The sequence below is a fragment of the Haliotis asinina genome, chromosome 4 (assembly GCF_037392515.1).
Source record: "Haliotis asinina isolate JCU_RB_2024 chromosome 4, JCU_Hal_asi_v2, whole genome shotgun sequence".
Lineage (NCBI taxonomy): Eukaryota > Metazoa > Mollusca > Gastropoda > Lepetellida > Haliotidae > Haliotis > Haliotis asinina.
Window position 1 is genome coordinate 80,315,162 of NC_090283.1, and position 15,284 is coordinate 80,330,445.

At 39.8% G+C, this 15,284-nt stretch overlaps 1 protein-coding gene across 5 annotated transcripts in view; it reads left to right on the forward strand.

Moving 5' to 3' along the window:
- Positions 1–15,284, forward strand: part of LOC137281965 (arf-GAP domain and FG repeat-containing protein 1-like) — a 38,411-nt gene that overhangs the window by 14,443 nt on the left and 8,684 nt on the right. For 2 of the 5 annotated variants that reach the window (XM_067813704.1, XM_067813703.1), the window contains exons 3-6: positions 9,828–10,082; positions 11,224–11,425; positions 11,951–12,040; positions 12,912–13,307. In XM_067813704.1, coding sequence (XP_067669805.1) covers positions 9,828–10,082; positions 11,224–11,425; positions 11,951–12,040; positions 12,912–13,307 — 943 coding nt within the window. Of the gene's footprint in view, positions 1–8,525; positions 8,876–9,827; positions 10,083–11,223; positions 11,426–11,950; positions 12,041–12,911; positions 13,308–15,284 lie in introns of those variants that run through there. The other 3 variants (XM_067813708.1, XM_067813705.1, XM_067813706.1) reach the window with 3 other exon arrangements.

Here is a 15,284-nt window from a genome sequence, read left to right on the forward strand (position 1 = left end):
GGTGTTGTAGCATCTGTTAAAATTCTTTTTATATGTTATCAACCCCTACGTTATTTCCAGTGGTAATTTTTTAGTTTACATAAAACCACCGATATCAATGTGAAAAATCTGAGATACACCTCCAATCAAAGAGTATTCCCTGGAAGGTCTTTAACGCCAGTTTGTGATTATTACACATTCCTGACAATTGAAGAAATTCTGTTTAGAATGTAACATTTAGTTGGAAATATATTCATGGCGTTTTGAGCAACAGTTCATCACTCCTGTTAATCTATTTTGGTTCTAAATTCTGACATTACTCTACATTTTTATATTTATGCATTATTCATCAATACAGTGTTTTTATATTTTATGCATCACAAACTGTTACAGACATAAAAAAGTAGATTTTAGTTCTGTTTATCATTGTACGTTGTTTATACGTTTACAAGACTTTCAGTGTTTCACATTTCGCGCACAGCACCATCTCCTCACCACAGTAAAGTTCATAAATGCAGCCACATCGACTATAATACTAATTTGAGTACATATACAATGAAAATACGCTCCAGTTTTAAATGTGTGATATTGAGACATCTAGTGCCACTATTAAATTACCAATAGCAAAACATCAACAAAACGACACATGACCTGAAAACGATCATCTGATTCCACTGCCTGGCTTCGAACTGCTATTTCTCAATTCATTTTTGCAATTTAAGCAGTCATGACTATCCCAGGTGTTTCGTATAATCATTGAATAAATATTTCTGGACATAACACTTGATATATCATCGTAAAAAGGAAACAATATGCTGTCCATGTACCAGCGTGAACGTTCTCGGTGACAGTGAAGGCTGTACTGGTTAACTGTCTCTAAGTGTAATAGTAACATGGCTCACCTTGTGCATACGACATGCGCTGTCAGTTTAAGGTTGGACCATCCGGATCAGCGCACCTGGCGGATTAGTGAAGGGAAGATAAATTCGAAAAGATCACCCATTAATACACATCTAGGGCTGCATGTGAAATTGCCTGCCTCCACCATTTCTGATTAAAAAGATGATTTGAATAGTACTGTGAATTCTTCCTTTGACTTGATGCAACTAGTAAACACTTAGTGATTTTATGAGACTTTGTAACGAAAATTTATTGTAATATGTTTGAAATGTGTTGTGCATACAAGATTGCAGATATAAATATTCAGTCAAATAATGAACAGTGTATGATGTCTTCCACTAAAACTGTAGTTTGGATATATGACAAAGAAGTCTGTGTTTTGTGAGATACGTTGAAGCTTAGCTTCATGAAAACTAAGTTGTGTCATTTTCAGATGAATTCCCAGAAATCTGTGCCGTATATTGACTAATTGAGAAACATCCATCAGCATATGTAACAATGGAAAGTCAGCTGGACACCAGTACAGTGTGATATACTAATTAGCTTATCCGATAGAAGAAAAAGCACTATACTGGGACTTTGGGTAATGGGTTATTTCCCCTGCTATAGCACTATATATATACACCCATGAAAATATATATGCAGTCAAGTCTTGTTAATCTGGCCACCATTTATCCGGCAATCAGGTTTACCCAATGCTTCTGTTGGTAACAAATTGAATAAACATATATTTAGTCTCATTTAGTCTGACAACCTCAATTTTGGATAAATGAGACTTGACTGTATATATGATAGCGGTCACCGAGAGAACACCATAGTCCAATATATTTTGAATGCTTGCATACACTGACACAGTCATGAATCTTTAAGAAGAAACAACAGAAGTATTACAAAAAAGTGCATAATTACCCAGTGAAGCGTTACCATACAAGAATATTATCTGTAGTTATCGATATCATGAAGTACAGGCATCGCCAATACAGCAGTGGATAATACACAAACTGTCTGTCGCACTGTAACTGTCACTGTTGTGAGCTACAACAGCACACAAACTGTCTGTATCTCACTGTAACTGTCACTGTTGTGAGGTACGACAACGCAAAAACTGTCCGTGTCTCACTGTAACTGTCACTGTTGTGAGCTACAACAGCACACAAACTGTCTGTATCTCACTGTAACTGTCACTGTTGTGAGGTACGACAACACAAACACTGTCTCTGTCTCACTGTAACTGTCATTTTTGTGAGGTACGACAGCACAAAAACTGTCCGTGTCTCACTGTAACTGTCATTTTTGTGAGGTATGACAGCACAAAAACTCTGTCTCACTGTAACTGTCACTTGTATCTATCACTGTTGTGAGGTACGACATCACAGAAAGAGGACGTAATTTGAGGTTGCTGACAGAATCCGATGAGGTAAACCATGAATACCCTAAGAAAACCATCAAAATACCAAAAGAAAATGGTACCAGAAGGAAATGCCGTCCAACCATCAAACCATCAAAGTGAAAAGTGTCAGAAGATGTTGGTGGTGGTGAGGAAGATGGAAATACCATCTAATACCATCATACCATCACTCAAAGTGAATAGTGTCAGAACTTGCAGGTGGCTAGGAAGAAGGAAATACCATCTAATATACTGAACTGAACAGCAAATGAAATGCAAGTTTAAAAAAAATGAAATCTCATAAAAGTAAGAGTTCATGTTTTTCTTCAATTTAGATAGATAGATAGATAGATAGATAGATAGATAGATAGATAGATAGATAGATAGGATATTTATATAGCGCACATATGCACCCACTAGTGCATGTTCAAGGTGCTGGTATTTTTCCCTCGATCACTGGATGTCAATCTCAACAGCACATCATATTTCAATCTCAACTCCCTGGGGAGTATACAACTCTTGCTGCCACTAGGTGCATCGAGTTTATTGTGGCTCTCTCATCCTAACGAGGTACCCAATTGACAGCTGGGTGGACTGGGACACATAGTCACAGCACTTTGTCCAAGTTTACTGCACGTTGCTGTACCCACAACTAGGTGTATGCACGTGTTTGTGTGGCCACCATCTGGTCATATACCAACAGATTCGTGGGTTCTTTTAAGTCAAGTGCACAGAGTAGTGTACTGTACACTAGGGATTGTGACAACACTGAAAGAGTCTGCACACAAAGTTGACTCCAAGGTTTTTACACCCGGTCACAGGTGGGCTCGATCCCAAAACCCCAACCTCGCTTGATCACTAATCTGGCGGCAGCCAGCTTGCCCACCATGCCCCCCAAATTTAAAAAGAAAAAAATCCAGAGTTGCATTTCTTTTGCTGTTCAGTATACCATCCAATACTCAAGGTGGATAGTGACCAAGGATGTTTGTGGTGTAGCGGAAGAAGGAATTGTCTTCAAATACCTAAAGTAAATAATATCAGAAGATGTTTGTGGTGGCATTGAAGAAGGATGTCAACACAGTTATCAGTTGATCCCTGACCCCGATGCTTATGTGATGCTACTGATCATTAGCTCAGCATGTGAACACAGGAAGTGGGCTCCTCGGAACTCTGTCACTGGGTCAGTAGAGCTTGTTGTCATCATGATGATTATCATGATGATAGAGTCTGTCAGACACATTGCCTACAGTATCTGTATATGGTCACTTCTGTGGGAACACATAACAAGTTGTTATCAGCTGATAGTTCCAGGGACGTTCGGAATGTTCGAATTCTCGTTCCCAGACCCTACCTCAGATAAAGTGGCTAATTTGTCATACAGACCCTGAAACATATATACCCAGTGCAGCCCATGTAAAGTCTAGATTGTGTGGTGAATCGAGATTCACATATTTGCAGGTTTGAAGATGAAAAAAGTCACTGGGCTCCTTTTGTTGTATTTTATATCAGTCTACAAACTTTTTTTTCTGTAAAATATGTTCATTTCATAGACTATTTGCTAGTCAGGTAAACTGGCGTATACTAAATACTGGTATATGTTCACAAGTTTGGGAACTATGATGTATTGACATGCTTGAAGTCTTCAAACAATATCTATTACGTACAGTTTTTCTTGTTGGCATTACACATGTTTGGGTCCATGACAGACTGAAAAGAAACTAAACCGCCAGGTGCACAGAAGCAACAATGTGTAAGAAATGTCCATATCAACATACTTTTATATTTTGGGTTTCAGACATCCAGTTTGTAGTTGTTTTTACAGAAATCAGATATGTTTGTCTCACAGTCTGGCTTGCTTGTACCCCAACATGTTTAAAACTGAACAGCTGATCACAAAGTTCACGTGACTCACAAATACAGTTATAATAAGATACATGTGCCACTTCTTATGTTCTGTAGCCATTATAATCATAATTTGAAATTAATTTGTGATTTGTTTGTTATGTTGGCTGCAGGTCTGTAGTGTATTAGTGTATTTTCATTGTGATGATGAAACAGCCAATAGATCCAATGAATAAGGGAACTATAAATGAAACTGCTACTCTCTGGAGCTCCCATCTAAATTTATCCTCTTCTTAAATGAGAGATAAGCATTTCCTCCCCCCCCCCCAAAGTTTGAGAGTTGGGGACGGGTATGCCACGTAGGATGATGCCATGTTTGTCTGTGTATTGTCAGTCACTGTGTTGTCGTCGCCTGTACCATGTAGTGGATGTTGACAAAGTGTGTAATGTTCTTACAGCAGCCACGGCAGGTGTCACGTGATTAATGTGTCTCTTGATTTAGGTCATGGGTATGCTAACAGTAGAGAGATGGCACTGTATGAAAATGCGTTAAATTAAACATACCAGTGATGATGAAGTTTGGTTTAATTATTTCTGGTTACTAAACAGCAGTTGGCAGCAAAGAGCATTAACAATAAGTTTGCTTCTTATGTTGTGTGGTCCAGGGTGGATTGTTTATAGACTGTCGTATATCTGTAACACAACTGAATGTGGAATCAAACAAACACATACTCATGAGTTAGTCACAACTGTACAAGGACTATGCTTTTAGCAGAGATTTCTTGTACATGTGAAGAGGGTTTTGTTGTTTCTATTTGATGACAGGGAAGGCATCTTATTTGTTTGTTTTCTACGTGACGACTGATTTGTTTTGAGCCTGACAGTAACCAAAAGTATGGTTGGATAATGACAAGGAATTTAGGCAGGTGAATTAAATTCATTTGCCTAGACTAGTTTTACCAAGACAAGCTCAGAGCACGATATTCCCCCCGAGATAATATAAATTACAGATAGTATTTGTGGAATTTCAAATTTCTCAGATTTGATCAAATTAATATTGTAAAACATCTCATTGTAGAAAACATGTTAATTATCCTATTTTACCAGCTGAAGTTCCATAGTTCTGATCTTGTCACATAATTCACTGGAATTTTCACTTTAGCTGTTGCCAGCTTATACAACTATATTGATGAATGTTTTGTATGGACAAGCCTGTGTGTGAAGGTGACTTAAGGGAATGCTTATGCATCCTAGTGTCTGACTATTCATTTTGTCTTGGTTAAACACTAATCACCAGACACTAGCTGGTCATGTGTCCACGAAACAGTTACCATGTTCAACATTTGCTGATTATACACACGTACCTTACATGCCATAATATTACTGAAATTTTAAACTGTTTCATGAGCCTCTGTTGAATGCTGTCAGGTGCATCCCTAAGGAACAAAAGAAGATGTTGTCGGGGGGGGTGGGGTGGTGGTGTTAGTCCCACCTGTCAGTATCACTAGGGTTCTCGACACCATGACTATGATTACTCTACCTGTTCACTGATGGATTGTCAGTAGCAAATATGGACTCGTTAAATCAAGCTCAACAAAATATGGATTAAGACAGCAGACTCTTATCTCATGAATTAAAATTAATTCAAATTAGAAACAAAATTTAGTAGTTTATGTTGTTGCAGTACAGACAGGACTTTTGTATGGTAAAAATGGCTTGGATTGTCGTCCCTTGTCCAAAATGCAGTGTTCTGCATAATAATAAATATGACACCCTTTACACTCTAATTGTAATACTTACTGTCGGTTGCACCATCTTTAAAACATTAAATAATTGAAATTATATTTGGAGCAATCAACAAGCACATGTTCAGGATACCTATCAGCAAGTGTTCAAGTACATGTTCAGAATGGCTGAATTGGATCGCTGATGACCATGATCTCTTGTGTCAACTAAGATTAAGCTTTTAATACTGCTTGCTAATTCAACACAATACAAGGAAATATCTTGAGATCTAGGCCCATTGCTGCCTCAAAGTGGAACAATCTTTGTTACGTTGCAACGAGTGTATTTGACTTGACCTTGTTTTTACCACCATGCCGCTGGCTTTTGCTGATGTAGTGAATTTCATTTTGTTGTATTGGTGAAGGTCACTCGACTGATTTTGAGAAATTTCACCCCAACAATTTGCTGTAGATAGTTGCGTCTCTAAGTTGTGTTATGATCAGCCATTTGCCAATCCTCGATATCTCCAGGGTATACATTCCGATAAGTCTCCACCATACCCTGGGCGCATCTATGGCGGGGCTGGAAAATTTTATTACCTCCCTTCGCTGGCTCTGCATTCTCACTGTAACCGATCAACTAAGCCGCCATCACAGCTGAACTTGCCAGTGTCAACAAAGATAGCAGTCGCAGCTGTGAAGGTTTGTTCTAAAATATCATAACTGATGAGTGGTTCATTACAACCGATCATTCATCAATTGGTAAGATAATTTTAAAAGCGAAAGTGAGGTGTGATTGGTTCGCTCAACTTCGCAGTGTATACACTTGATTGGATAAAAAGCCAACCAAGGGAGGTAATAAATTCATGGGGCTGAGCCGTAGATGCATCCAGGGTATAGAGCAGACTTATCGGAACGTATACCCTGCAGATATCGAGGATGCCATTTGCCTTACTACAATGCTTTCACATTCAGTATAATATTCATGCCTGAGGGTTTTGTATTGAGGAGTAAATATGATTGCTAATACTCGGAACCATTTACATTATTCTGATATTTTGTGACGTAATGAAATATAACTGGCATTGAAACATTTCTGAGATTCCTGAGGCAGGTTCCCATATCGCAACTAATGATTGTAGTGGGACTTGTAACTTCCATACATGGTGATAACTGATACTGTAGTGTTTACCTGTCTGTACCATCTTGTTTCCATGCTGGTACGGAAGCTGAGGTGTCATTGGCTGCAGATATCACATGGCAGGAACTGTGATTGGCTGGTTCTGTGAGAAAAAGTCTCTGATAATTTGTCTGCTTCATAACCCTTGCTGTAGTGACTGGTACCTGCTGCGACTCATCAGTGATAAGTGAGCTGGACTTTGTACATATTATCCCAACATTCTGTCGGATTAGCCAATGTATACACTTACCGTATGCCCCATGATGAGTCCCACGTGTTTGTTGATATATGAAGCAAGTGTTAAACAGATACTCAACCCAGAACTAACTTTGTCACCATCATATTTTCTCTCAATCGAACACAAACAAGATTTATATACTTGTTTTTATTAACAATCTTTTTCACAAGGTTAGGTTTGTCTATTCCGTTTCATGAGCACTGCGTTGTAAAAGGCGACTTATGGGATCAGGTGGTCAGACTCACTCAATTGGTTGACACATGATCGATTCCCAATTGCACAGATTGATGCTCATACTGTTGATCACTGGATTGTCTTGTCCAAACTCGATTATTTACAGCTTGCCGCCATATAACTGGAAATCTGCTTAGTGCAATGTAAAACTAAACTCACTCATTCCCTACCTCATTCCAAGTTATGGTTGAAAGTATCGTAAAGATGCCAGGAAATTCATGTTCCTAACTTTAGTAACTTACTAATCATCCTTTAAAGATTTGACACCTGCAGATGCATTTGGTGCAGTTTGAAAAAAACCCAACTCATGAGAACGAAATAATTTTCTTTAGTTTCTTTACTTTTTTGTGCATTAACAAACATAACCAGGAAAATTTGATGAATAATGCAAAGGTATTATTTTTGATGAATGATTGGTTGTAATGAACCAGTTATCAGTTATGATATTTTAGAACCAATACCCAACACTAATAACTGTGACATTTAAACCAAATATTTTCAAGTTTTCACTAAAACATGGAACAACAATAAAAATAAAATAAAAGCCATCAAAGACATGGGAAATATTTCATGAAACACATTATCAGGATTTATCAGTATTTTCTCCTTTGAATAACTGGATATTCAGTTGAATTACATCCAATATAAAGACATAAGAGTATATCAGTTAAATGACTGGGAAAGATCAGTGTCCTAGATGTTGATATGGGACCCTGTAAGTTTGAATATGTGAAGATCACACAAAATACACTTTTCAGATAGATATCGGGCTGCATGGCCAGTAAATGTTCATCAGCTGCATCCAGGCTGTATTTTCATGTCATGTAATGGAATAAAGATTGATAGGAGATTGTACGGTAGATGACACAAGGTATTGGGAAAGCTATGAATTAACATGATTAACAACGCTGTGTAATATCAACATGTTCATGAGCAAGCTCTCCGACCCAGTTGTAAGGTGATACGGGGATGTGATACGGTCTGATATCACATAGTTGTACCACTCCCCCCTCTCTCTGTCTCTCCAGTCAAAGGTTGATTACATGTCACGAGATAAAAACAGAGACTGGTACTGTCTTCCGTACCACTGTGATCCTGAACCAGCCAGGGTGCTCTTCTCCAACATCCGTCCCCAAACGTCTTCTGACACAAGGTATATAAGAAAGCCATGTTTCCCCATTCGTCAGAACTGGGGTTGTCCTTGTCACTGTACACAACTCACAACGTGGAATACTGTAGCCAGCTTGTGGTGGTAGTTGTTGTCGTGGCATTAGCTTCGCAGTTTCATTGCACCTGAAGTTTGTATTTTTGTTTACATTTGGATCTGATTATCTTTATTTTGGTACAATATGGCTGCTGTTATTCCTGCGATCCCAGCACCACCAAAACAGGTAATGGCGGAATTTCAATGTTTCATATCTTGTAGGTGACACAGATGTTTCGGGTTAATGTCATCTCACACTGTGTTATCGTGGTATCCAACCCATGTTACAGTTGTGGGATGTCTTATTTTTCAGGCATTTACACAGTTTGAGTTTGAAGCCAGTTTATGGTGTCATCCCACCATGATGTGATGTGGCTGAAATATTGCTAAAACCTGCAGCAATTTTCATTTGGAGTTTTAGCAAGAACCTTTGTAGATTGTAAGGGGTAATCTTGAATGGGTGGAAAAACTTAGGTGATGACATGTGAGTGCACCTTGACAACATGGATTGTTTCTCACATCATCAGTCACAGGATTGTTTGGTCCAAGCTTGATTATATTCAGTGTGCATTCTTATAGCAGGATCACGCCAAAGGCTTGGTTTGATTCCCAACATGATTACAATGTTCCTTTGTTTTTGTTGCCCCCCGCCATGATATTGGGGTGTAAAACTGAACTAACTCACTCACTCACTCACTCACTCACTCACTCACTCACTCACTCACTCACTCACTCACTCACTCACTCACTCACTCACTCACTCACTCACTTATAGCAGTGAGGCATTGAGCAGCAAACTTGTATGTATGACACCACACCTTGTTTCCAGTGAGCACCAGTGAGGATTGTCACAGCTCGGATCTACTGAAGCAGGTGCTTGTACTGGGTGTCCTAGTTTATCAAAGGTCTTTGACTTCACGTTATGTCAAGCCATGATGTTGCCACTTACTGACTAGATGTTGTATTCTAAGGGCACTAGTGAATCTTGACATGTTTGTATTTCAGTTTGGTTTGTAAGAGTGACATGAAACAGTTACGAATAGTTTGCATAATGCTGACATGCTAAGAAACTTAATGACATTCAATGTTGCTGATTATATCTGGGATGATGTTCAAGCTGATACATTTGTCTTTTACAGCTTTGTCGGAAAGTATTTCTTGGTCTGTACGACAGCAGATCGTGGCCAGAGCCAGACTCCAGAGACGAACAAAGGGTTCGAGATTTTATGGTTCAGAAATACGAAAACAAACGTTGGTATGTAGCTCCTACAGAGTCCATGAAAGAGGAAGCCCGACGCATGAACGAAGTGTCAGCCAGTAAACAGCCAGCACAGAAACCACTACGGTCTTTATTGGGGGAGAACGCCACAAAACTTGTCGTCCAGAACAACCAGGTGAGCCTCTTGTGGATTTGTGTTTAATTGTCTGTTGCCATGGTCTCTGTTAAGGCTGAATTGGTGCCCACAGTATAAATCACTAGTTTGTCTGGTCCAGACTGGATTATTTAAAGACTGCCAGCATACAGCTGAAACGATTCTTAGCTTTGCATTAAACAGTGAACTGATGATGCAGATGTATAATACATCCCTGGGACTACCCCTGGTGTAGCTTAGTTTAGAGACAGTATGGATTATGTGCTTCTTTACGGATACGTGGACAGACATGATGAGATAGGGTTTGCTTTTGGTCTTCTTTCAAACATAATTACTAAAATCCTGGGAAATAGATCTATAAACATCCATTTGAAATTAGCAAGTTTACAATACTTCTAGCTATATTCCAGCAACATCTTGGCAGGGGACATTATTGCATATGCATAGTTATTGCATTGTATTTAAAAGTGTGAAACCCAGAATAACTATTTTAGCCTTTCACTGGTATATTCAGCCAAATGTTTTAATTACATCTGACATGCTGTTGTTTTCACGTCACATGAGTGTAACATGTTAAGACAGTGTTTGACATGCAAATCATGTCATTCTATCCTAGCTCAATGTGTAAGTACTTTACATTTCAGCATTGGTAGCACGTGTAACATGATACTTCTCTGGAGTGTCACGTCCTATTAAGATTGTCTCCCTTAAACCATTACTGGGCAGTTTGTATTCAGTATCTGGGGACTGCTGGTTGAGGTCACCGAGACAAAGACTGACACTTTGTATTTAGCAGGTCCAAAGTTAGAAGGTTAGCTTCCTAGACCTTAACCCATTTGTATTTGTTGTGAAGCCTTTGGACACTGCTCAATCAACTTAAGAATGAACTTTCTTGTATAGAAAAACGTAGGCGTTTTTTTTGTGAGCAAACACGTGTTTTGGCTTGGATAGGAATGTTTAAAGTTTGGTCCAGTAGAAATCACAGAATTTTGAAGATTTCATTGTCATTGTAATCATTTGGTGAAGAGTTTTCAGGGGGAACTCGTTGTTGTAATGAAGATCACTCTGGTACATTGCAGATGTGTTGTATGTGCTAACGATGATGTTTGTTTTCAGAATAAAGAGAGTCAGTTACTTTGATCTGCACATTGTCTGTTTCCAGTCACCCCAGATGAATCGCACAGCACCCGCCAATCCTGGGCCTATCTCAGCGCCCCCTGGTGCACCACAGCCAGTCCAGGCACCACAGCCTCCAACTTCGGTGGCCCAGCCCAAGGCACAGCCGCAACAAGGGTCAGGATTTGACCTGCTAGGGGATCTGGGAGGGGATCCATTTGCCAGCACCCCTCCAGCATCTTCTGGAGGTGAGGCACACAACAGCACAGTGAGGGAGTCATATACTGCCCAGTGAGGGAGTGATTGATGACCCAGTTTTGTTATAGGGTTCTTGTGTGTGTGTTACTTTTCATCGAAATCAATGAGGTTTATAGTTCGTTTGGCTCAAAAGCAGATCGATGAATTGCAGTCTAGCTCGAAAACTAATAAACATAACATACTGAATGAAACACTGATCATAATCAGAACCTCATACCAACTCTGTGACTTTTTAGCAGAATATTTTTTCTTAAAATAAAAAAGTTGTTTAACAAACTTTTGTTAAAATATTGACACAGTACACTGTGTATTATGAGGGAGGAGTGCAGAGAAAGGGACAGACAGGTGTATGAGAAAACATGGAGACAGCACATCACAGGTTAATGAATAAATAAGTTTCTCGGCACTTGTACACATGCTGCTCGATTAGCCGTCAGGGAACATACGGCCCTGTTACCAGGTGTTGCTGCTGTAAATGTCCAGCAAAGTTGATTCTTTTCTTCCTTGACTTCCAGGCGGTGGATTTGCAGACTTTTCCAACTTTGGAAGTCAGCCGACGCCAGCAGCCCAGGCACCTCCCCCCTCAGCATTTCCAATGTCTAGTGGTGAGCATAGTTAGTGTCTCTGAAATGGGTATTTGGTGTCATCAGGATCTGTCGGTTATGTATATTGACCCTGTCACTGCCTCTCAACAGCTTTGAGTAAGTAGTTTTTTGCAGCTTTTAGCACCATTCTAGCAATATCATGGAAGTGGACACCAGTAATGGGCTTCATACATTGTACCCATGTGTGAATTGATCCAGCCTTTGGCGTGATGAACATTGCTTTAACCACTGGGCTACCCCCACTGCCCTAGACAGCTTTGCGCTGTCCCAGTTCCTACACTGCCTTATTGAGTTGTAGGGCTTTAGGGGTAGCCGAGTGATGAGGATGTTCTCTTGACGTGCCATAGTCTTGCTACCCCCACCGCCCCGGACAGCTTTGAGCGAAGTTCCCAGTTCCTACACTGCCTCATAGAGTTCGTTCTATGTCTTGGGCTGTAGGGGTAGCCGAGTGATGGAGATGTTCTCTTGACGTGCCATAGTCTTGTGTTTGAGTCCTCACACATGGGTACAGCGTGTGCAGCCCATTTCTGGTGTTCTGCCCATGACATTGCAGGAATATTGCTAGAAGTGGCTGAAAACTCATCATTTACCTTGGCAACATTCCAGCTATATCACAGCTGCCTGACCAGGCAAATATTTGTTGAAGGGGTTGAAATCATTTTGAGTGATGTTTATAATTTTGACCACCCGACTCTGGATGATAAGTTGTATTCTGTAAATATTAAGAACTGCAGATATTCCAACTCTGTACAGAAGTAAGAGAACAAATATCTTGACTGAACTAGGTGCTATCTAAGAGTTGGGAGTAAGACACCCACTTCTTCAAATTGTTGTCTGAATTTTGTTTTTTTATTGTTGGTCTGCATTACAGCTCCCCTTCAACCATTGGGCAGTTCTCCAGCAACTGCAACAGCACCTACAGCTCCATCAGCTCCACCCACACAAACTACCCCGAACACCGGCAGCGGTGACAAGTATGCAGCTTTAGCTGATCTAGACAGCGTGTTTGGTACAGCCACTACCACTGCAGCATCTGTGAACCCTCCTGCGGGGGGTAATGTGGAGTGGGGAGGCACTACAGTTTCAGGGTCAGGGTCAGCACTCAACTGGGGGGGTCAAACAACCAGCGTAGGGGGTGGTAATATCAACTGGAATGGCACAACCAGCAGCAGCAGTGGGAGTGCACCTGCTGGTTGGAACAGCCAGCCTCAGCCAACCGCTGCCAACAGCACAAGCAGTATCTTCAGCAATACAAGTTCGACAACAGGTGAGGCTCATCCAATCCTAAAAGAATCAATTTTACTGGTATCAGTCTCAGGTTAAATGGCCAGACACTGCAACAGGTTATATATATATAGAGAGAGAGATGGAGTATATCCTCCATGTTTGCAGGTTGCATTGAATCAGTCAAGACTCCAGGTATGTAAACTGCATTATTTAAACAACCTCAGAGTAACATTGCAAATTTCTCCTTAAACTATATCCTTTTTTAAATTTTTCCTTTGCTGCTGCTGAACAGGTAAAACTTAAAGTGGTGTTGTCAAGTTACTATTCTCTATCAACTTTATAGTATTATTCTTGCTGTTGATTCTTTTAACTCTTCATTGAGACTGTTTGTATAATATAAGTCAAATTGTTTAACAAGTTCTTAGAATGATTTTGTTTATAGTACTACTTTCCAGGCTTATGTTTCTCTCATTGGTTTCCTTGTTTACTGTCAGATTGCCAGAAAACCTTAAATCGATTAGGATTCCCAGGAAACCCCTTTGTCTCCCCTTCTGGTAACCGTGGTAACAATATAAGCATTGTGCATGCTAAGTTAGTTACAGTTTAACCCCTGTCTTAATCATTCTTTTGCTTGGCATTTGAAATGAGTTCTTGCGTCCATCTTCTTCTGGTGTTCTTGTTTTCAATCTTGTTTCCAGTTGAGATGGATTGTGTGATCCAGAGTTACCTTCCTTGTATTTGAAACCTCCTTGTTTCTTCATCGGGCAAAAGTGCAATATGACTTGGATGGTTTGTGAATTGCATCAGTGTTTGTTTTTAATGTGAAATGCAGAAAAACTAAAGTGTTCTCTCTCATTTGAATGGCAAAAAATTGTAATCTCTCATGTAATTACTAATAACCGCATATTTACTTATATATATATGGTATAAAGATGTAGAATAGCATATGTATCTATAAACAGTATATCTTATATCTCAATAGCATATAAATACAATAATGGCCTTGTAGAATATTAACCTGAATTATGGAACAGCAGCACCAGAGAATAATCAGTTATTATTAGACTGCCCAACACAAACCACAATTATAACAATTATAGCATCAGGGGCCAGAATTAGCTCACCGTGGGTTTGAATCCATTGTAGCTGATTTGTCAGTACCATACCTCATGGTCCCATGCTCAGTGTTTGAAATTATCAACACCTAGATCTTCTCAGATGTTACTAAAGAATTCTGAAGTTAGTGATATTTTCCAATTTAGGATCAGTGTAAAGCATGAGAATATAGCCAGGGGTGGCTCACTTGCTAAAGATCATGCTTAATAAAGCATAAGGCATGGGTTTGATTCCCAACATGAGAACAACGTGAAGAATGCATTTCTGGTGTCTTGTTTGAATATTGCTGGGATCAGCTTAAGTAACAGCCATACACACTGTCATGTATCTGATGTGCATAGAGGCTGGAGTGTCCCATCTGTCCTCACCTGGAGACCTGCATGTCCTTACTCTATAGCTCTTCACCAACAGCAGCAGCAGCATCCTCTGCAGCTTGTGGTTGATGCAGCCTGCAGTACTGTAAACATCTGCTTTCTTCAGCCTTACCACCTCTGATGTCCAGGGAATAGCAATACAACATGTTTGTTGGGTTACCTTTGGTCTTGCAAGATCAAGTGGGATCTTCCAAGTTTGTTAGTAGTTAACTTTGTGCATCATGCATGGATTTTCTATTCTTATTGAATCCTGTCAGGCTTATGATAATCTCTGAGTTTAGATGTTCAACCCAAGCTGAACAGTGCCAGGTGAATCTTCAGGGCTCTTAGAGGTTTTTGTTAAGGATGATAGATTAATAAATATATTTTTAAGTTTAGCATGAAGTGGTAAGAATGTCTTTCCTCTGTGCTTTCCTTAACAGTTCTGACAGGTCTACTGACAGGGAGAAGTATTTACTTCATGGGCTAGTTTTCCGGCTTCAGAGCAGTTCACAGTTCACAGCCACAAATCCTAATGTCATTTCAGA